Source organism: Amblyraja radiata, chromosome 14, assembly GCF_010909765.2.
Source record: "Amblyraja radiata isolate CabotCenter1 chromosome 14, sAmbRad1.1.pri, whole genome shotgun sequence".
Classification (NCBI taxonomy): Eukaryota; Metazoa; Chordata; class Chondrichthyes; order Rajiformes; family Rajidae; genus Amblyraja; species Amblyraja radiata.
The window spans coordinates 1,934,112-1,957,930 of NC_045969.1; the positions used below are offsets into that span (position 1 = coordinate 1,934,112).

Consider the following 23,819-nt stretch of genomic DNA (forward strand, 5'->3'; position numbering starts at 1 on the left):
GTCCCCTCTGTCTACCAGCACCAGCACTGTGTTTTTGCCGAGAAGTTTTAACGCAGGTGGGGAATCTTTGCACACAAACATGAAAAATGTCCAAACCTTTACAACCAACATTTATTTTTCAGAAAATTAACTTGGACGGGATATTGATTCCACTCTACCGCACGTGTTAAACCACCTCCAGTACAATCAGTCAAATCTATTTCTATGAATTTTTAAACTGTTGTGAATTGTTCAGTGTTACCAGCTAGTGTGTGAATGATTTAGCTGGCCTGGTCCATGAAGCTCACACTGCACAAGTAAGCCATTTCCTCTTCACAGCCCCGTTCTTCAGCCTTCCCCAGGAGCAGTTTCTGCAACTGCATCACCAGCTTCCTCCGTGGCAGGGTTGTCATCCTCAGCGAGTGGCTCGTTGGTAATATCCCCACCAGCCTCAGTCTCAGCGGGTTCGGCTGCCGGAGCCTCCAACTCGGCAATATCTGCCACAGCTGATTCTGCCCCTTCGGCATCCGCCGTGGAGCGGCCTAAAATGCCGGAGGCATCTACGTCAGGGTCCGGTGCGGCTAGGGCAGCACCCTCTGTCTCAGGGGCTTCGGTATCCGGCACATCTGCTGCGGCAGCCTTTGCCTCTTCAGCAGCCTTTGCCTCTTCAGCAGCTTTCTCTTCTGCCTCCTTTGACATTTCAGACTTAAATGCTGGAAAAGTAAATTGAGGCAGCTCGTTAAAATACTGTAGGAGGGAATTGTGTACTATGTCCGTACCCTATATCTGGCTTTACTCAGATAGGCACAGACACAAAATAAAATAGCTGGTAGATCAGTCCATCAAACAAGTTGGTTTATTATCAAAGGCCTTAGCGATGTACATTGGGAAACAGTGTGAGCAAGCCCAAACTGCTTCAATAAGCTATAGTAACCACAACATTTTTATATCCTCATGACACGTTGGTTACTGGTGGTGTTGAAATAAATCATTAATCAATGTCTCTGTAGTCTTCCACCTTTGTCTTTCCACTGAGTTAACTTTAATCTTTCCTTTCCTGTTGTTTTGAAACTCTCTCTCCCATTTACAGTATCTAACAAGTAGATAACATAAATGTCCAGTTTACAATACAATACAATACAATACAATTCAATTTATTTCTACTGGCTAGATGGTGCCCCCTTGTTAAAGAGACCGTTCATTAGCCTTTGGGAGACTTGCTTGCTAAACACAGCGATGAAGGTTGCAACGGATAAGCACGGGACAGAACTGCGAATGACGATGCCCCCTCAATAGATAAGGAAGGCTGTTTTTCAGCAGAATGTTTCAGCTTTGCACCAGGGGGCGCCACACGATGGCAGCCTCGCCAACAGTCTGTCTGTCTTTTTGTCTTTTTTTTGTTTTTTATAATGTGTTTTAAAAGTTTGTGTTAATGTTCTCTGGTTTGTTTTATGTGTGGGGTGGGGGAAACTTTTTTTCAATCCCTTAACCTTCCGGAGATGCGATTGTTTTCCCGATCGTATCTCCAGTCGCTGTGTGGCCTAACATCATGGAGCTGGAGGCCTTGCTTGGGGCTGACTTTGAGCCCCACCGCGGGGACGTGGATTTACCATCAGAACCGATCCCTTGCCTGGGATCTACGCTCCAACCGCGGCCTGCGGATTTCAACATCGCGGAGCTCGCAGTCTCGGGTAGAGACTGATGTCGGGAAGCTTCAGTTGCAGAAGGTTTCGACCAGACCCGACCCGGGGTAGATCGCCCGGTGCGGGGGAGCTGAGTTCCCCCCGATGCAGGAACTTGATCGCCCCGACACGGAGGGCCTGCTTCCGGCTACGGGAGTCAAGATCGTCCCGTCAACGGAAGGCTCGAGGGCCCCGACCGGGGGAGAACAAGGGGAAGAAATTGAACTTTTTTTTCGCCTTCCATCACAGCGAGGAATGTGGAGGAGTCACTGTGGTGGATGTTCATGCTAAAATGTGGTTTGTGTGTTTTGTTGCTTTTTGATGTATGACAAATCAAATTTCACATACGTTGCAAAACATACTTGGCTAAAAGTATGATTATGGTTATTATGATTATGATTATTCTGACTACATTCTTGGTCATCAGGCTTCCCCAGTATCTGAGTTCGCAGGTTTAACCATATTATAACCTACTCATCTTCCTTATAATTCTCAAAATTCCCGACAACAAATACTTTTGATGGTTTGTGGTGATGTTTAACAAGTGTCTCCCTCTGGATATTAGTGGGAGTCAGGAACGACATCTATACCCTGCTATGACAAGATTGTTAGCAGGTCACACAGAGCGAGGAGAATGTGAGGAGAATCATCTTCCCGACTGTCACCAGACTCTTACATTTATCATTGACTTTATCTTGGACTCTATTATAAGCGAAGGTTGTATTCCCAATCTCCCAATGAACTTTGCTGTGACCCTAACTCCACAGGACAGACAGCATCTCTGGAGAAAAGGAATAGGTGAAGTTTCAGGTCGAGACCCTTCTTCAGACCTGGCATGAAAAAGGGTCTCAACCCGACAAGTCACCTGTTCCTTCTCTCCGGTTCTCTGGATACTTTCAAGAGAGAGCTCAATAGGTCTCTTACAGATAGTGGAGTGAGGGGATATGGGGAGAAGGCAGGAACGGGGTACTGATTGTGGCTGATCAGCCATGATCACATTGAATGGCGGCTCGAAGGGCCGAATGGCCCCCTCCTGCACCTATTGTCTATTGAATCAAAGTCCTTGGACTCTAGTGTTTGCTTAGATCCATAGTGTGTGAGAAGGAACTGCAGATGCTGGGTTAAACCGAAGATAGACACAAAAAGCTGTAGTAACTCAGCAGGACAGGCAGTATCTCTGGAGAGAAGGAATGGGTGACGTTTTGGGTCAAGGCCCTTCTTTACACTGAAAGGTCGCCCATTCCTTCTCTCCAGAGATGCTGCCCTGACCCGCTGAGTTGCTCCAGCATTTTGTGTCTACCTGTGGAAACAAGTTCTGTGCTCTCACCACTGTCTAAATTAAGGTGTCCTCCAGAATTTACTGATGGATTTTTATCTGGCTACATAAAATGATCAAGACTCACATGGTGAATACTTGGTCAATCCTGTGATCTTCTCTGCCTTCCACTTCAGGACAGTCATAGTTACAGCTTCTTCCTCCTCTACCTCTTCTTCAGTTTTGTCCTGTTGCAGAGAGAATGGTTTGAGTAATATCCCGCTCTTTGTAATATGTATCCAGAACTCTGCTGTTGTATTGTGTTGCACAGTAATGACAGTTCATGGAGCACTCAGCTGTTGATGGTCTTGGTTCCCTCCCAGTTTAATACTCTCTCCTTTCCAGGTTTCAACCCCTTCATGATCCAGATATTTATTCTGACCCTGACCTCACATACATTCCCCATCGTCACCACAAATTCATGTTCTAGGAGCAGAATTACTGTAGGCTATTCAGCCCATCAAATCTCCTCCACCATTCAATCATGGCTGATCTATCTTTCCCTCTCAACCCCATTCTCCTGCATTCTCCCCATAATCCCTGACACCCGCACTAATCAAGAATCTGTCAATCTCTGCCTTAAAAATATCCATCGACTTGGCCTCTACAGCCGTCTATGGCAAATAATTCCATAGATTCACCACTCTCTGACTAAAGAAATTCCACCTCATCTCCTTTCTAAAGGTACACCCTTTTACTCTGAGGCTACTGCTTCTGGTCCAAGACTCTCCCATTAGTGGAAACATCCAATAGGCCTTTCACTAATAAGTTTCAATGAGGTACCCCCTCATCCTTCTAAACTCCAGCGAGTACAGGCCCAGTCTTATCATATATTAACCTAATCTCCCTCTCAATGTAGCACCTCCCTCTCATCCACCTTCCCAGGTGTGATGCAGCTTGTTCATGAGCAGCAACCTTAGAATGTGCCCCAACACACCACTCAACACCAATAGCTGGCACCACACAGAGCCATGAGCATGGGGAAACATCCACAATGGGGCTGAGAAAATGAGAAAGTCATATCGCAGTTTAGACTAAAAGCAAACGCTTGCTGGGATTTCATGCAGACTGAGACAGAGTGCAGGGAGCTGGGGTTGGAAGGTGATGCATTCAAGGTGGTTTACACGGTCTCCCTCAACCAGTACAACCACCCCTCCCTCTCATTCATCAGCGACTCATGCAAAAACACGGGGAGATACACTGCAAACAATCACATGCTGGACTAGCCTCGGGCTGAAGCATGGGTTCTGTGGTGAACGCACTCAGGGAGGCTGAACCGGAAGCCGCCTCTTTTAAGCCCTTAATATTGCTCTTTTCAGAAACCTGGCAACAAGATAACCTAGTCAGCAAAGGTCAGACATGCATCTCCAGGGCGACTCACTTCACATCCCACGTGAGATCTCCCTTCTTGGCCCATCTTTAGGTCTGTTGTGGATGAATTGATTGGGTTCGATTGCTGGGAACTTGTTTTGTCTTGGCAGCATGTTCAGCACAGACATTGTGGGCCGAAGGGCCTGTTCTTGTACTGTTCTGTTCTGTTCTCTGCTCAATGATTCACTTTCTGGGATCTGGGCATTGCTAATTGGCCTGAGGGAAGGTTGTGGTGTAGCCACCTTCTTAACTGCTGGTCGTGCCCTCACGGAGATTTAGACTTTAGACTTTAGAGATACAGTGCAAAAACAGGCCGATCAGCCCATCAAGACTGCACTGACCAGCAATCACCCCATACATTAACACTATCCTATACACTAGGTACAATTTTCAATTTTACTGAAGCCAATTAACCTACAAACCTGCACGTCTTTGGAGTGTGGGTGGAAACTGGAGCTCCCAGAAAAGCCCATACAGGTCACGGGGAGAGCGTACAAACTCCGTACAGAGCGTAGTCAGGATCGAACCCAGGTCTCTGGCACTGCAAGGCAGCAGCTCTACCGTGCTGCCCCAGGGATAGGGATGTTTTTGGAGCCAGCTCTTCCTCAAGCTAAGCACAAGGTGCTGGAGGAACTCGGCAGGTCAGGCAGCATCCGTAGACGGAATGGATAGGTGGCGTTTTGGGTTGGAAACAGTCTTCAGACTTTGACGGCTGTACAAGTCATTGGTGACCCCGCTATTGGAAGGATGTTGGAAAGGGTGCAGAATGGTCCAGGACTGGACGTGAGCTTGAGTTGTCAGGAGAAGGGCGGAGAGGCTGGGAGTTTTTTCTTTGGACATAGGAGGCTGAGGTGTACAAGATGATGAGGCATGGATAAAATGAACACTCAGTCTTTTTCCCAGAGTAGTGGATTCTAAAACTAAAGGGTATAAAAGAAATCCCCAAATTGAATACCGACAGAAGCATTCTGTTCCCGGTGAATTAGATGTTTATAAATACATAGATGCACGAGCAAAATGTTGGGAATGCCAGAAATCTGAAATAAATACGGAGAATGCTGAAAATTCAACACCAGTGGGGAGATAAACAGGGTTAACGTTTCAGGTGATAACTTTTCTATTACAGTTCTATACAGACATTGAAGTGCCTTGAGAAAAACACAAAGAGCTGGAGGAACTCAATGGGTCAGGCAGCTGGAGGGGATGGACAGACCACGTTTTGGAGGAACCACAACATTATCTGTCCTGTTTATGATCGTAGATAATCCTTCACTGTCCACGAAATCACCAATTTTCATGTCATCTGTAAACTTACCAACCTTGCCACCTACATTCATATCCAAAATGGTTGTTATAAATAACAAACAGTTTAGTGCGGTACTGAATTCAATGTGGATCCTGCCAGCCTTGCTCTCTGTTCTACGAGGGATGGAAAGCTCAAACAAGTCAACATTTATCACAATGTTATTCCTGTCATTGGTGCCAGGGCAATGGCCTGGTTTTGTGTCTTTATCCTTGCGAGTGATTTGATTCCCCGATTCACTTTATAGCATATTCCTGAAGAATCTGATTACTTAAATGACCACAGATTACAAATGCATCTACTTAGACAAGTTTTAATAATAAACGCCATAACATCCTGCCATGGAATGTTATCACTGAGGTTTACCTGTTCTATCTGAATATATTCACCATGTTGCTCACATCCCAAGTCAAAGATGTATTTTCCTGGACCCGTCGGCTGCAGAAATATGGAAAGAGAAATCTTAGGCAACCTCAAAACGGCAGAAATATTTCAGCATTAGACAATAGACAATAGGTGCAGGAGAGTAGGCCATTCGGCCCTTCGAGCCAGCACCACCATTCAATGTGACCATGGCTGATCATCATTAGATTGCGTTATTGGTCCAAGCTGGCTCTCATTCCTTTGCATCCTGACATGGCCTTCTCCATCATTGTCTCCTTCTCCTACATCCTCCATCCCGTTAAATGGGATGCTCTGCTGCAGGTCTCAGCCAATCCATATCGGAACAAGTTCCATATTCTGACTGCTACCTGGGTTAAGAAGGTTCTCCTGAATCCACTCATGGATTGACTATTTCTGACATGCATCTAAGAGGAGGGAGTAGTGCAGGAGTGGTGTACCATGGCTGTTCACCCTCCAACCTCACAATGGAATTTCTGGGCATTATTGTTTCACTTCAACATGACATGCACCACCTGTGGAACCACATTCCCCATCCACCATCAGATGATAGTTAAAGCCCACTGAGGAATTATGTTCAACCTTTGTAATAATTGAGTCATGTTTCAAGAAGTATATTTACATGGATCCTTTTGAAGATCATTGCACTTTCACAGATTTACTTCTGTTAGAAAGCTTAGATCCCAAGACCATGGCCAATTCCGAGCCTCACAAGCATTGTGATAGGCCTTTGGTACAAAGCCTCAATTATGTTGCTCAGATTTGTCCATGTTCAGGAAGTACATTTCTGGCCATGTTCCAAATCAGTTTGATAAGTAACCGGGTGAGGAAGCCGGCACAGTGGCGCAGCCTTAAGCGCAGCTGTAAGTTGCTGCCTTACAGCGCAGGAGACCGGGGTTCGATCCCGACTACGGGGACTGTCTGTACGACGTTTGTACGTTCTCCATGTAACTGTGAGGATTTTCTCTAAGATCTTCAGTTTCCTTCCACACTCCAAAGGCGTACAGGTATGTGGGTTAATTGGCTTGGTAATTATATAGGCTCCGAGTGCATTGTATTATGTATGCAAGGGATCCAAATGCATAGTTTGATGTAAACAGGCTTCTTACATACTGCTTCATGTAAACAGGCTGTGGTTATGGGTTCCACTCCCTGGGACAAGGCTCATGGTATGTGGGTTCCACATTCTGTGCGCACCAGTCTGATGAATATTGCACAATACTCTGCATAGGCACATTCACTCCAGCTTCATTGTACAGTACACCCATCCCACATAGTTTCACACGCAGAGTCAAAAGACAATAGGTGCCAGGAGTAGGCCATTTGGCCCTTCAAGCCAGCACCGCCATTCAATGTGATCATGGCTGATCATCCCCAATCAGTACCCCGTTCCTGCCTTCTCCCCATATCCCCTGACTCCGCTATCTTTGAGAGCCCTATCTAGCTCTCTCTTGAAAGTGTCCAGAGGTCCGGCCTCCACCACCCTCTGAGGCAGAGAATTCCACAGACTCACCACTCTCTGTGTGAAAAAGTGTTTCCTCGTCTCCGTTCTAAATGGCTTACCCCTTATTCTTAAACTGTGGCCCTTGGTTCTGGACTTCCCCAACATCGGGAACATGTTTCCTGCCTCTAGCGTGTCCAAACCCTTAATAATCTTATATGTTTCAATAAAATCCTCTCTCATCCTTCTAAACTCCAGAGTGTACAAGCCCAGCCGCTCCATTCTCTCAGCATATGACAGTCCCGCTATCCCGAGAATTAACCTTATATTAGTCTTACGCAGGTAAGAAAGTACACGTACTGCTGGGACCGCCACGTGGTAAGGTGAGATACCACATGGCCTAGGTACGTGGTGAGGCATGGTTGGTACTTACGTTGTTATTCAGAAAACTGCCCTGGTATCGGTGATTGAGGTGAATGAGCTCTCCAGCCTCCACTTGTTTTCCATGAACCCAGTTTCCAACGTATTTAGATCCTGTAATGACATACAGGTAGGTCCCCTCACCGTGTCTGGTGAAGAAACACACAAATGGCATGCTTAGATAGTCTTAAAGGGCTGACTTTCGGGATGCCACGTCTTGCAAGGTCTTTATTTACTCTGTTATACTTCCATGGGCCATTCAGAATGTTGTCGGTTTTATTTTAGTTTTCTAAGCACACCAACATCATTCACAAGGTAGACAAAAATGCTGGAGAAACTCAGTGGATGAGGCAGCATCTATGGAGCGAAGGAAATAGGCGACATTTCGGGTCGAAACCCTTCGGTTTTCCAGCATCTGCAGTTCTTTCTTAAACATCATTCACAAAGTGTCTTAGGGGAATCTCCCAGTAAGTGAGTCTCATTCTAAGTTGCAAGCTCCCAAGTTCAATCTCCAACCTGTGTTCATTACTGACGATTTTAATATTTTATACAAAAAGGGAATGAGTAACAACACCTTAATCAAAGTAACCCACAATGGATTTGTGAAAGGAAAGTAATTACTGTCAAAACTAACGATTTTTTTTAATGAAGAAACGTCAAATGGAGTAGACACGGACATAACTGTGGGCATTATTTATATGGACCTGTGTAAGTATTTGGTAATGCTGATCAAAGCCTATTTGCTGAAGGTGTACTCATGAAAGTGAAGGCAAGTTGGGGAATGATAGATTAGTGTTGTTGTTGGGTTCTCTGTGAGTACATAGTTAAGCAGCCTCAGACTTGATTAGTATTTGGATGGGACATGACTTGGGAATAGTCATAGAATCATAGAGATTTACAGCACAGGACCAGGCCCTTTGGCCCATCAAGTGCGTGCCTGCTGTCGACCACCCATTGACACTAATTTAACATTAATTACATTTTATTCTCTCCAGATTCTCCCATCCCAGATCCTATCACTCAGCTGCAAACTAGAAGTGTTCAAGAAGGAACTGCAGATGCTGGAAGATCGAAGGTACACAAAAATGCTGGAGAAACTCAGCGGGTGCAGCAGCATCTATGGAGCGAAGGAAGTTTCTAGAAACTAGAAATTTCTTACAGCGACCAATTCACCTCCCAACCTGCACGACCTTGAGATGTGGGAGGAAACTGGGGCACCAGGAATCCACACAGAAAGCACCTGAGGTCAGGATTGAACCTGTGTATCTGGTGCTGTGGGTAGTGGTTCACTGCACCACCCAGTCTCAGGTGCAGTGTGCATGCTGCCTGGGGAAACCAATAATCCTATTGGCAAATTGGGTTGATGCCTCAATCTGCAGGAGAGTCTCAATCGCATACGTAAACCTTAAAAAACGGTTGAGTGCCAGAAGCTCAAAGGATAAAGGGAGGTGCACAATTAACAGCATTGAACTAAAGGAATTCACGAGGGGCTGCATTGGTTTAGTTTACTTTAGTTTAGCAGATACAGCCTGGAAACAGGCCCTTCAGCCCACCGAGTCCACGCTGATCGTCGATCACTCGTACACCAGTCCTATCCTACTCACTAGGGACAATTTACATAAGCCAATTGACCCACAACCTCTGGGATGTGGGAGGAAACCAAAGCATCCGGAAAAAAGCTCCTCTCAGTCACAGGGAGAAGGTACAAACTCCGTCCAGACAGCACTTGTAGTTAGGATCGAACCCGAGTAACTGGCGCTGTGAGGCAGCAATTCAACCGGTGTGCCACTTTGCTGCACAACTACTGGGACAACTGTTCATATTTATACACAACTTAGATAATAGGTTGGAATACTATGTGACCAATATCGTTGGCATTCTAAACACAGTTAAATTAGAGATAAATTACTAGATTCAGTGATGAGAACATGTGGAAAATGAATTTCAGGCAGGCAGAATGAAGCCATTATTTTTAGTGATACTATGGCAATCACCTCATTCCTGGCCAGCTTCAAGTTACAGTGCAGTCATGTATGGGATGGGGCTGGTGGCAATTCTGCCAACACATATTATCCTGCCTATCTCAGAACCCTTCAAGAGAGAGTTAGATAGGGCTCTTAAAGATAACGGAGTCAGGGGATATGGGGAGAAGGCAGGAACGGGGTACTGAACGGGGTACTGATTGGGGATGATCAGCCATGATCACATTGAATGGCGGTGCTGGCCCAAATGGCCGAATGGCCTACTCCTGCACATATTGTCCAGGAAAAAAATAAAAAATTCAAAAAAACCCAATGAGAGAATGCGCAAAGATTCTTCTTGGAGTTTGCTACTCGCCCTCCACCATCCTGCGGCATTTTGTGACGTGACTTTGGCTTACCTTTGGTGAGCAAGCCATTCCCCATTGTAGGAATCACCGTTTGGATAGAAGTAACTGCCTTCTCCATGCCGTTGATCATTTGTCCAACTTCCTGCATCATCACAGATAGAAAACTATCAGTTTCCAAACAGAAGGTAATTAGAAAGAAATGAAGCTTGAGATTGATTGGATGCATTATGATGCTGTGTGTCTTGTCATTGTGTACCTTTGTTCATCAGCAATGTAGCTTGGTCGTTGTGGGACTGACCCTTCACCACTGCGGTCCTGTCACTGTGTTAAGCACTCTTCAATAAAACAGGAATTACCCTGATAGTGAGCCTTCATCAGAATGTTACCTCGGTAAAGCACTCCTGTTTGATCGACAGACCCCTCGATGCTGCAATCTCTTTTCTGAGTGATTAACAGCCTGTTGACATGGTGACCCCCTGTCATTATGTGATTGGCACCATGATACTGCAGTCACATCATGGTGTGTCTGACACCATGATAGTGTGACCCCGTCAGTGTGTGAAAGGCCAGCACGGTGATGCAGCGGTAGAGTTGCTGCCTCACAGCGCCGGAGACCCGGGTTCGATCCTGACTATGGCTGCTGTCTGTATGGAGTCTGCATGTTCTCCCCGTGACCTGCGTGGGTTTCCTCCCACACTCCAAAGATGTACAGGTTTGTAGTTTAATGGCTTGGTATCATTGTAAATTGTCACTAGCGCATAGGATAGTGTAAATGTGCGGGGATCGCTGGTCGGCGTGGACTCGGTGTGCCGAAGGACTCTATCTACAAACAAAATCACAATAGTAAGACTCCGTCATTGTGTGATTGACACCCTGATAGAGTCAAGAGACAAGATTTATTGTCATGTGTCCCAGATAGGACAATGAAATTCTTGCTTGCTGCAGCACAACAAAATATTGTAAGCATAATTCAGAACAGTTCAGTGTGTCTATATACCATAGACCATATATATACACATAAATAAACAGATAAAGTGCAATAGGCTGTTATAGTTCAGAGTTTGTTTGATGTCGTGTTTAATAGCCTGATGGCTGTGGGGAAGAAGCTGTTCCTGAACCTGGATGTTCCAGATTTCAAGCTTCTTCCCGATGGCAACGGAGAGATGAGTGTGTGGCTAGGATGGTGTGGGTCTTTGATGATGTTGGCAGCCTTTTTGAGTACAGCCCCTACCTGGTCCAATAGTACAGCCCTGTAACTGACCAAATGCAAGCAGGAGTAGTTCATTTGTCTCCTCACAGCTGCCCAGCCATTTAATGAGATCAAAGTGATATTTCACCGCTGCACCTCTTTGCTGCTGGAATCCCTGAATTTCTTTAATAGACAGAGATCTCCAGTTCTCCATTTTGATGGCACTCAGCAACCATGCCTCCACAGCCCTCGTTGGTACAGGATTCTGCAAACCGATATCCTTCTGGGTGAAGTCATTTCTTCTCATCTTTGTCCTGAATACCCAACTCCTTCTTTTGAGACTGGCCCTTAATTCTAGGCACCACAGCAAGGGGACGGGACGGGACAGCATGGATCTCACCTGTCAGGCTTCATTACAATGTTCCTTCCTCTGAACTCTGGCGAGTACAGCCCAGTTTAAATTATACTCTGATTACAAATCCCCCTTACCGGGGCTGGAATCAATCTGGGGAACCTTTGCTGCACTCCCTTGTATATTAAAGCATACTTCCTCATCAATGAAGATCAGACCTGCTGTGTCATCAGGGCACTATATCATTGCAGTCAGTCATCTTTACTCTGTTACTCAAATCCTCCTGCAATTTTGGTGTTGTCTGCAAACGTACAAGCCAACCCATCTACATTTATGCCCAAGTCATGGAATGATACAGTGTGGAAACAGGCCCTTCGGCCCAACTTGCCCACACCGGCCAACATGTCCCAAAGGCTACACTAGTCCCATATGCCTGCGCTTGGTCCATATCCCTCCTGTCCTATCCATGTACCTGTCTGACTCTTAAACAATGGATAGTCCCAGCCTCAACTACCTCCTCTGGCAGCTTGTTCCATACGCCCACCACCCTTTGCGTGAAAAAGTTACCACTCGGATTCCTATTGTCTTTTCCCCTTCACCTTGAACCCATGTCCTCTGGTCCTCGATTCCCCTACTCTGGGCAAGGGACTCTGTACATCTACAGTACCTGATCTATTCCTATCATGATTTTGTACACTAATGTTATTTATACACATATCATTTATACACATCACAAACCCTGTGGAACTCCATGTGTAGGAAAGAACTGCAGATGCTGGTTTACATCGAAGATAGACACAAAATGCTGGAGCAACTCAGCAGGACAGGCAGCATCTCCGGAGAGAAGGAATATGTGACGTTTTAGGTCGAGACCCTTCTTCAGACTGAAGATTCCGAAAAACGGTCTCGACCCGAAATGTCACCCATTCCTTCTCTCCAGAGAAGCTGCCTGTCCCGCTGAGCCACAGGCCTCCAGCTGGAACGACTACCATTCACCACTACCCTCTGTCTTCTATGGGTGACGCAGTTCTGAATCTATACCTCTAAGTCACTATGGATTCCATGCATCCTAATCTTTTAGATTTGTCATGAAGTCCATTTAGATTTGGCATGAAAAAATGCCTTACCAATTAAATGTCATTCCCCAATATAAATTATTCTTGCCTTGGTCCATAAGTGGCACAAATTAATTTTGACTAATCTTTTTCTTTTTACATAAAAGATCTTGCACACAGATTCAGATTCAGATTCAACTTTAATTGTCATTGTCAGTGTACAGTGGGGCCAAGGAAAGAGCGTTCACGTCGCGGCCCTGTTTCAACCAATCTTTCCACCACCACGCACAAGAAGCACAAGAAGCGCAAGACAGACACCATTGTGCAGATGCCAAGAAGTGTGTTCAGCTCTGGCTGAACAACTTCTAATCTTGTGTGTGGACTCGATAAGAAGAAGAGTGTGCAGTACAGAGACAACGAAATGCAGTGGTAGTTATTGATGGAGTCAAAACTGGATTGCTCTTTTACACTGCCACATGATAACTCTGCATTTCAACTTAGAGCTTAGAGATACAGGATGGAAAGAGGCCCGTTGGCCCACCGATTCAACACCGACCATCGTTCACCCACGCACTAGTTCATTGCCCGACACAACAGAAGCCAATTAACCTACAGATCTGCATGGCTTTGGGATGTGGGAGAAAACCAGAGCAGCCGGGGAAATTGTGGTCACAGGTTGAAAGTGCAAACTCCGCACAGTTATAGCCCATAGTCAGGATCGAACCCGGGTCTTATGTGAGTGGCTGAGGTCTATAGACAATAAACAATAGGTGCAGGAGTAGGCCATTTGGCCCTTCGAGCCAGCACCGTCATTCAATGTGATCATGGCTGATCATCGCCAATCAGTACCCCGTTCCTGCCTTCTCCCCATATCCCCTGACTCTGCTATTTTTAAGAGCCCTATCTAGCTCTCTCTTGAAAACATCCAGAGAACCCACCTCCACCGCCCTCTGAGGTAGAGAATTCCACAGACTCACCACTCTCTGTGAGAAAAAGTGTTTCCGTGTCTCCGTTCTAAATGGCTTACTCCTTATTCTTAAACTGTGGCCCCTGGTTCTGGACTCCCCCAACATCGGGAACATGTTTCTTGCCTCTAGCGTGTCCAAACCCCTAACAATCTTATATGTTTCAATGAGATGCCCTCTCATCCTTCTAAACTCCAGAGTGTACAAGCCCAGCTGCTCCATTCTCTCAGCATATGACAGTCCCGCCATCCCGGGAATTAACCTTGTAGATGTTGATTCTTGCTTCAGGTAAGCACTCTCTGGACTTTACTCATAGTCTCCAGCTTGGGTTAATGAAATACAATACTGTCTATTACTCTGCTGATTAATGCAGGCACAATTTATTACTCACTGTGTAATATCAGAGATGAAACATTACCTTCATACTTAGACCCATCTGGATAATAGAAGGTTCCCTGGCCGTGTTTTTTGTTCTGAGAATACTCTCCCACATAACGTGATCCATTCTTAAACCTGTATGTTCCCTGCAACATAAAGCGTAGTCTTAGAAATGGGACTGTGGTTTGCGGTCGGCACCAAGAGGCCTGACTGTTGGTGTGACCGGGGCTCACCCAAGGGTTTGTGAATGGTCAGGCAGGCACCATAGACCGACACTCCAAACAGCAGACTAAATCCATATCAGGATGTGTTGTGTGCATCTGAATTGGGTGGTGGTGGGGAGGGTATTGTGTTGGAGTGGGATATAATGGGATGAAATATAATAATAATAATAATAATGGATGGGATTTATATAGCGCCTTTCTAATACTCAAGGCGCTTTACATCGCATTATTCATTCACTCCTCAGTCACACTCGGTGGTGGTAAGCTACTTCTGTAGCCACAGCTGCCCTGGGGCAGACTGACGGAAGCGTGGCTGCCATTCTGCGCCTACGGCCCCTCCGACCACCACCAATCACTCACACACATTCACACACAGGCAAAGGTGGGTGAAGTGTCTTGCCCAAGGACACAACGACAGTATGCACTCCAAGCGGGATTCGAACCGGCTACCTTCCGGTCGCCAGCCGAACACTTAGCCCATTGTGCCATCTGTCGTCCCAAATATGTGGCTATCTGCTAGACTTTACTCCCATGCTGCACGGTGTTATGCTGCCTGCACTTTGAATTGAAGTGTCTGCCGGTGCTTCTGTCATACATTAGGGTTACTTGTACACCTGGAGGAGGGGGGGTCGCTGAGAACAAAGGGGGATCAATGGGGACTATAGACAATAGGTGCAGGAGTAGGCCAATCGGCCCTTTGAGCCATTCAATGTGATCATGGCGGATCGTCCCCAATCAGTACCCCGTTCCTGCCTTCTTCCCATATCCCCTGACTCCGCTATCTTTAAGAGCTCGATCTAGCTAAGACTAAGTGGAATACTGTACTTGTGTTGGTGCACGATATAATAATAATAATAATATCTTTTATTCTCATTGCACAGAGGTACAACGAGATTTGGTATGCATCTTCCATCCGATGTAATAACTTAATTAGCTAAAAACAAGAGAAACCCAGAGAAACAAGATTTAAAAAAAAGTGGCAACTCTTTGCATACGTGTGTATGTAAAACAAAGAATCTCACAGTGAAATGTCACATGTATGCGACAACCAAGTACCATCCATTGACATTAGTCACCTCAGTAGTGGTGATAGAGAGGTTCTTACCATCCCGTGCCGTTTGCCGTTATCATACAATCCTTCATACGTGTCCCCGTTGGGCAGGATCGCTTTGCCGTGTCCGTGCCGCTTATTTTCTGCATTCCGCTCACCTTCATATTCCTGGCAGAAGAACAACAGCAGAAGCAGGTCAAAACAGGGAAATGCTGGCCTGCACAGAATGGGTGAGAGCATCCTAGACACGTATTTATATCTACACTAGACCAAGTGTAGTCCCGTTGGGCCTGTTCCCCCAACGTGCGGTTGTGGGGGGGAGGCGGCGTCACACACACTAACTATCCCCCCCCCCCACTCTAGTGGAGAATTTTGTAAAAACATTAATATCTCTGTCATTTTTCATAGACGGGAAATATCCTCAGCACACATGCGGCGGAGGAGGGCTCTGAGCGAGGTGGCCAAAAATGACGGCCGTAGGTGGCGGTGTTCTCTCGGAAATCGCAGCACAGAAGGCCAAAAGCGGTCAAGAACAGAGATTTAGTAATATAGATAAGGAGTGGGGAAGGGGGCTGAGATAAAGCAAGGGAGAGAAACTGGCTGTGAGAAAGAGAGAGATAATGAATGAAAATATAAAAATAAGAGAGAGCGAGAGAGGGGAGGGGGAGGGGGAGGGGGAGGAGTAATATATATATATATTATATATAGTCAAGTCAAGTCACTTTTATTTCTATAGCACATTTAAAAAACAACTCTCGTTGGCCAAAGTGCTTTACATTGGTGGAGGTACTAACGTTTATACAACAGTGGTTCATAGATTAAGTACATACAACACTACAGACATAAAGCCCTCGCTCAGAGGACGTCAAGAAAGGCTTGGGAGTAAAGATGAGTCTTAAGTCTCGACTTAAAGGAGTCGATGGAGGGGGCAGTTCTGATGGACAGTCGGGAATTAACACCGAATAAACTCACCCCTAAATAAGGACCGTGTTCTTCTTCTAACTCCTCAGATTCGGTCATCGACATTGTGCTGCTGTTTCAGGTGACCCTCAGCTGTCCAAAACCAGTTCTCCGAGATCACACTCTTTCTCGTCACAGCCTCTCTTCGGGACTTCACTCTTTGTCTTCCTCTAGTCCTTTAACCACACAATGTTATTGTTATTTGTGGTTACACACACTAACCACCCCCCTTGATATTATATTAATACTAATCATTTGCTCCTTTTACACCATCCCCGCCCTATCCACTCACGCATAGCCCCCAACTCCCACACTACTTGACTACCAGGTGCACATCACCTTACATAACTTTGCTTTCACCTATGTCCATCTATATTCAATCCCCTCAATCTTATCATCTCTATATCCCTCAAGCACTGTTTTTTCCAATCACTACTCTATTTCAGTTGCAGGTTTTGACCTTCTTTAATTTCTCACCTCTCTTACCTGCTTTGTCCTCAACTCATTCTCTCTATCTCTCTCCTATCTCTTTTTTTTCTCTCCCTGTGCTCTCTATCTCTTTCTCTCTATCGTTTATTTTATCTCTCCCTATGTTTATAACTATCTAATCTTTCTCTATTTCCTGATTTATATCTCTATTATCTCCCACTTATTCCTCTTCACTTCTATTGCTCTCTCTGCTCCATGCTTCAGCATTTGTGTAAACCTCTAAATATCTCTCTATCCTTCTCTTTACACCTACAGTCTCCCTGTGCTCTCTATCCCCGTTATCTCTCTCTACTGTTCCTCTCTCCCTTTTCCCCGTCCCTCTTGCTCTCACTCCTCTCCCCGCACTCCCTATCCCTCCTTCACTCCACCCCCTTCACACTCCCCCTTCACTCTCTCCCCTTCACACTCTCCCCTTCTCTCTCTCTCCCCCTCACTATCTCCCCATCACACTCTCCCCTTCACACTCCCCCCTTCACTCTCTCTCCTTTACACTCTCCCCTTCACTCTCTCCCCATCACACTCTCCCCTTCACACTCCCCCCTTCACTCTCTCCCCTTCACTCCCCCCTTCACACTCTCCCCTTCACTCTCCCCTCTCACACTCTCCACTCACACTCTCCCCTTCACTCCCCCCTTCACACTCTCCCCTTCACACTCTCCCCTTCACTCTCCCCCCTTCACTCCCCCCTTCACACTCTCCCCTTCACACTCCCCCCTTCACACTCTCCCCTTCACACTCCCCCCTTCACTCTCTCCCCTTCACTCCCCCCTTCACACTCTCCCCTTCACTCTCCCCCCTTCACACTCCCCCCTTCACACTCCCCCCTTCACTCTCCCCCCTTCACTCTCCCCTTCACACTCTCCCCTTCACTCTCCACTCCCACTCTCCCCCCCCTCACACTCCCCCTTCACTCTCCCCCTTCACACTCTCCCCTTCACACTCTCCCCTTCACACTCCCCCCTTCACTCTCCCCCTTCACTCTCCCCTTCACACTCCCCCCTTCACTCTCCCCTTCACACTCTCCCCTTCACACTCACCCCTTCACACTCTCCCCTTCACACTCTCCCCTTCACACTCTCCCCTTCACTCTCTCCCCTTCACACTCTCCCCTTCACTCTCCCCTTCACACTCCCCCCTTCACTCTCCCCTTCACACTCTCCCCCCTTCACACTCTCCCCTTCACACTCTCCCCTTCACACTCTCCCCTTCACTCTCTCCCCTTCACTCTCTCCCCTTCACTCTCCCCCCTTCACTCTCCCCTTCACACTCTCCCCTTCACTCTCCCCTTCACACTCTCCCCTTCACACTCACCCCTTCACACTCTCCCCTTCACACTCTCTCCCCTTCACACTCTCCCCTTCACTGTCCCCTTCACACTCTCCCCTTCACTCTCTCCCCTTCACACTCTCCCCTTCACTCTCCCCCCTTCACACTCCCCCCTTCACTCTCCCCCCTTCACACTCTCCCCTTCACACTCTCCCCTTCACTCTCCCCCTTCACACTCCCCCCTTCACTCTCCCCCCCTTCACACTCTCCCCCCTTCACACTCTCCCCTTCCCCTTCACTCTCCCCCCTTCACACTCCCCCCCTTCACTCTCCCCCCTTCACACTCTCCCCTTCACACTCTCCCCTTCCCTCTCCCCCTTCACACTCCCCCCTTCACTCTCCCCCCTTCACACTCTCCCCTTCACACTCTCCCCTTCACTCTCCCCCCTTCACACTCTCCCCTTCACTCTCTCCCCTTCACACTCTCCCCTTCACTCTCCCCTTCACACTCTCCCCTTCACACTCTCCCCTTCACACTCTCCCCTTCACTCTCCCCCCTTCACACTCCCCCCTTCACTCTCCCCCCTTCACACTCTCCCCTTCACTCTCCCCCCTTCACACTCTCCCCTTCACACTCTCCCCTTCACACTCTCCCCTTCACTCTCCCCCTTCACACTCTCCCCTTCACACTCTCCCCTTCACTCTCCCCCCTTCACACTCCCCCCTTCACTCTCCCCCCTTCACTCTCCCCCCTTCACACTCTCCCCTTCACTCTCTTCCCCGTCTTCCCCCTTCACTCTCCCCCTTCACACTCCCCCCTTCACACTCCCCCCTTCACTCTCCCCTTCACTCTCCCCCTTCACACTCTCCCCTTCACACTCTCCCCTTCACTCTCCCCCTTCACCCTCTCCCCTCCCCTTCACTCTCCCCCTTCCACTCTCCCCTTCACTCTCTTCCCCTTCACACTCTCCCCTTCACACCTCCCCCTTCACTCTCTCCCCTTCCCACTCTCCCCTCACCCTCTCCCTCACTTTCCCTTCACACCTCTCCCCTTCACACTCTCCCCTTCACTCTCCCCCCTTCACACTCTCCCCTTCCCACTCTCCCCTTCCCTCTCCCCCTTCACACTCTCCCCTTCACTCTCTCCCCTTCACACTCTCCCCTTCACTCTCCCCTTCACACTCTCCCCTTCACACTCTCCCCTTCACTCTCCCCCCCCCTCACACTCCCCCCTTCCCTCCCCCCCTTCACACTCTCCCCTTCACACTCTCCCCTTCACTCTCCCCCCCTTCACACTCCCCCCTTCACTCCCCCCCTTCACACCCTCCTCCCCTTCACTCTCTCTCCCCCCTTCACTCTCCCCCCTTCACACTCTCCCCCCTTCCCTCTCCCCTTCACTCTCCCCCTTCACTCTCTCCCCTTCACACTCTCCCCTTCACTCCCCCCTTCACACTCTCCCCTTCACTCTCCCCCCTTCACACTCCCCCCTTCACTCTCCCCCCTTCACTCTCCCCCCTTCACTCTCCCCCCTTCACACTCCCCCCTTCACTCCCCCTTCACACTCCCCCCTTCACTCTCCCCCCTTCACACTCCCCCCTTCACTCTCCCCCCTTCACACTCCCCCCTTCACACTCCCCCCTTCACACTCCCCCCTTCACTCTCCCCCCTTCACACTCTCCCCCCTTCACACTCCCCCCTTCACTCCCCCCTTCACCCTCTTCACACTCTCCCTCTCCCCCCTTCACTCTCCCCCCTTCACCCCCCCCCCTTCACACTCCCCCCCTTCACTCTCCCCCCTTCACACTCTCCCCCCCTTCACACTCCCCCTTCACTCCCCCTTCACACTCCCCCTTCACTCTCCCCCCTTCACACTCCCCCCTTCACACTCCCCCCCTTCACTCTCCCCCCTTCACACTCCCCCCTTCACTCTCCCCCCTTCACACTCTCCCCCCTTCACTCTCCCCTTCACACACCCCCCTTCACACTCTCCCCTTCACACTCTCCCCTTCACTCTCCCCCTTCACACTCTCCCCTTCACTCTCCCCCTTCACACTCTCCCCTTCACTCTCTCCCCTCTCCCCTTCACACTCTCCCCTCTCCCCCTTCACCTCTCCCCCTTCACTCTCTCCCCTCTCCCCTTCACACTCCCCCCTCACTCTCCCCTTCCCACTCTCCCCTCACTGTCCCCTTCACACTCTCCCCTTCACACTCTCCCCCTTCACTCTCCCCCCTTCACTCTCCCCCCTTCACTCTCCCCCCTTCACACTCTCCCCCCTTCACACTCTCCCCTTCACCTCTCCCCCCTTCCCTCCCCCCCTTCACTCTCCCCCCTTCACACTCTCCCCCACACTCTCCCCTTCACCTCCCCCTTCACCCTCCCCCCTTCACTCTCCCCCCCCTTCACACTCTCCCCTTCACAACTCTCCCCCTTCCCTCTCCCCCTTCACACTCTCCCCTTCACTCTCTCTCTTCCTCCCCTTCACACTCTCCCCCTTCACTCTCCCCTTCCCACTCTCCCCTTCACACTCTCCCCCCTTCACACTCTCCCCTTCACTCTCCCCCCTTCACTCTCCCCCCCTTCACTCTCCCCCCCTTCACTCTTCCCCCTTCACTCTCCCCCCTTTACTCTCCCCCTTCACTCTCCCCCCTTCACTCTCCCCCCTTCACACTCTCCCCTTCACTCTCCCCCCTTCACTCTCCCCTTCACACTCTCCCCTTCACTCTCCCCCCTTCACACTCCCCCCTTCACACTCCCCCCTTCACTCTCCCCCTTCACACTCTCCCCTTCACTCTCTCCCCTTCACTCTCCCCCCTTCACACTCCCCCCTTCACACTCCCCCCTTCACTCTCCCCTTCACTCTCCCCCTTCACACTCTCCCCTTCACTGTCCCCTTCACACTCTCCCCCTTCACACTCTCCCCTTCACTCTCCCCCTTCACACTCTCCCCTTCACTCTCTCCCCTTCACACTCTCCCCCTTCACACTCTCCCCTTCCTCTCCCCCTTCACACTCTCCCCTTCACTCTCTCCCCTTCACACTCTCCCCTTCACTGTCCCCTTCACACTCTCCCCTTCACACTCTCCCCTTCACTCTCCCCCTTCACACTCTCCCCTTCACACTCTCCCCTTCACTCTCCCCCTTCACACTCTCCCCTTCACTCTCTCCCCTTCACACTCTCCCCTTCACTCTCCCCTTCACACTCTCCCCTTCACACTCTCCCCTTCACTCTCCCCCCTTCACACTCCCCCCTTCACTCTCCCCCCTTCACACTCTCCCCCCTTCACACTCTCCCCTTCACTCTCCCCCCTTCACACTCCCCCCTTCACTCCCCCCTTCACACGCTCCCTTCACTCTCCCCTTTTCACTCTCCCCTTCACTCTCCCCCCCTTCACACTCTCCCCCCTTCACACTCTCCCCCCTTCACACTCTCCCCTTCACTCTCCCCTTCACTCTCTCCCCTTCACACTCTCCCCTTCACTCCCCCCCTTCACACTCTCCCCTTCACTCTCCCCCCCTTCACACTCCCCCCTTCACTCTCTCCCCCTTCACACTCTCCTCCTTCACCACTCCCCCCCTTCACTCTCCCCCCTTCACACTCTCCCCCCTTTCACTCCCCCCTTCACCTCTCCCCCTTCACTCTCCCCCCTTCACTCTCTCCCCTTCACACTCCCCCCTTCCCTCTCCCCCCTTCACACTCCCCCCTTCACACTCCCCCCTTCACACTCCCCCCTTCACTCTCCCCCCTTCACACTCTCCCCCCCCTTCACACTCCCCCCTTCACTCCCCCCTTCACACTCTCCCCTTCACTCTCTCCCCCTCACTCTCCCCCCTTCCCACTCCCCCCTTCACCCCCCCCCCTTCCCCCCCCCCCCTTCACACTCTCCCCCCTTCACACCCTCCCCCCTTCACTCCCCCCTTCACACTCTCCCCTTCACTCTCCCCCCTTCACACTCCCCCCTTCACACTCCCCCCTTCACTCTCCCCCCTTCACACTCCCCCCTTCACTCTCCCCCCTTCACACTCTCCCCCCTTCACTCTCCCCTTCACACACCCCCCTTCACACTCTCCCCCTCACCCTCTCCCTTCACACTCTCTCCCCTCACTCTCCCCCTTCACACTCTCCCCTTCACTCTCCCCCTTCACACTCTCCCCTTCACTCTCTCCCCTTCACACTCTCCCCTTCACACTCTCCCCTTCACTCTCCCCCTTCACACTCTCCCCTTCACTCTCTCCCCTTCACACTCTCCCCTTCACTCTCCCCTTCACACTCTCCCCTTCACACTCTCCCCTTCACACTCTCCCCTTCACTCTCCCCCCTTCACACTCTCCCCTTCACACTCTCCCCTTCACTCTCCCCCTTCACTCTCCCCTTCACTCTCTCCCCTTCACTCTCCCCTTCACACTCTCCCCTTCACTCTCCCCCCTTCACTCTCCCCCCTTCACTCTCCCCCCTTCACACTCTCCCCCCTTCACTCTCTCCCCTTCACTCTCCCCCCTTCACACTCCCCCCTTCACTCCCCCCTTCACACTCTCCCCTTCACTCTCCCCCCTTCACTCTCCCCCCTTCACACTCTCCCCCCTTCACACTCTCCCCTTCACTCTCCCCCCTTCACACTCTCCCCTTCACTCTCTCCCCCCTTCACACTCTCCCCTTCACTCCCCCCTTCACACTCTCCCTTCACCTCTCCCCCTTCACACTCCCCCCTTCACTCTCCCCCCTTCACACTCCCCCCTTCACACTCTCCCCTTCACTCTCCCCCCTTCACTCTCCCCCCTTCACACTCTCCCCTTCACACTCCCCCCTTCACTCTCCCCCCTTCACACTCTCCCCCCTTCACACTCCCCCCTTCACACTCTCCCCTTCACTCTCCCCCTTCACCACTCTCCCCCCCTTCACACTCCCCCCTTCACACTCCCCCCTCCCTTCACTCTCCCCCCTTCACACTCCCCCCTTCACACTCTCCCCCCTTCACACTCCCCCCTTCACTCCCCCCTTCACACTCTCCCCTTCACTCTCCCCCCTTCACCCTCTCCCCCCTTCACACTCCCCCCTTCACACTCCCCCCTTCACTCTCCCCCCTTCACACTCTCCCCTTCACACTCTCTCCCCTTCACACTCCCCCCTTCACTCTCCCCCCTTCACACTCTCCCCTTCACTCTCTCCCCTTCACACTCTCCCCTTCACTCTCCCCCCTTCACACTCCCCCCTTCACACTCCCCCCTTCACTCTCCCCCCTTCACACTCCCCCCTTCACACTCCCCCCTTCACACTCCCCCCTTCACACTCCCCCCTTCACTCTCCCCCCTTCACTCCCCCCTTCACTCTCCCCCCTTCACACTCCCCCCTTCACACTCTCCCCTTCACTCTCCCCCCTTCACACTCTCCCCCCTTCACACTCCCCCCTTCACACTCCCCCCTTCACACTCCCCCCTTCACACTCTCCCCCCTTCACACTCCCCCCTTCACTCCCCCCTTCACACTCTCCCCTTCACTCTCTCCCCTTCACACTCCCCCCTTCACTCTCCCCCCCCCCTCACCCTCTCCCGCTCGAGCAGCGGCGGTTGCTGTGTGTTCCCGTCACCATGGCGACACGCTGACCACGCCCCCGCCGCGGCGCGCCTGCGTCACCCCCGGGCGCCCGAGCTGT

The 23,819-nt window shown here is 50.2% G+C and overlaps 1 protein-coding gene across 1 annotated transcript; it reads right to left on the minus strand.

The window, feature by feature from the left end:
- Positions 1–92: 92 nt before the first annotated feature.
- On the minus strand, positions 93–23,771 carry rsph1 (radial spoke head component 1). The gene is made up of 9 exons (XM_033032341.1): positions 23,710–23,771; positions 16,429–16,592; positions 15,511–15,624; positions 14,222–14,327; positions 10,294–10,384; positions 7,927–8,062; positions 6,017–6,088; positions 3,065–3,164; positions 93–692 (listed from the first exon to the last, which is right to left on the minus strand). The coding sequence occupies exons 2-9, from the start codon at positions 16,480–16,482 to the stop codon at positions 328–330; spliced, it is 1,038 nt and encodes a 345-aa protein (XP_032888232.1). The 5' UTR covers positions 16,483–16,592; positions 23,710–23,771; the 3' UTR covers positions 93–327.
- Between the last annotated feature and the right edge of the window lie 48 nt (positions 23,772–23,819).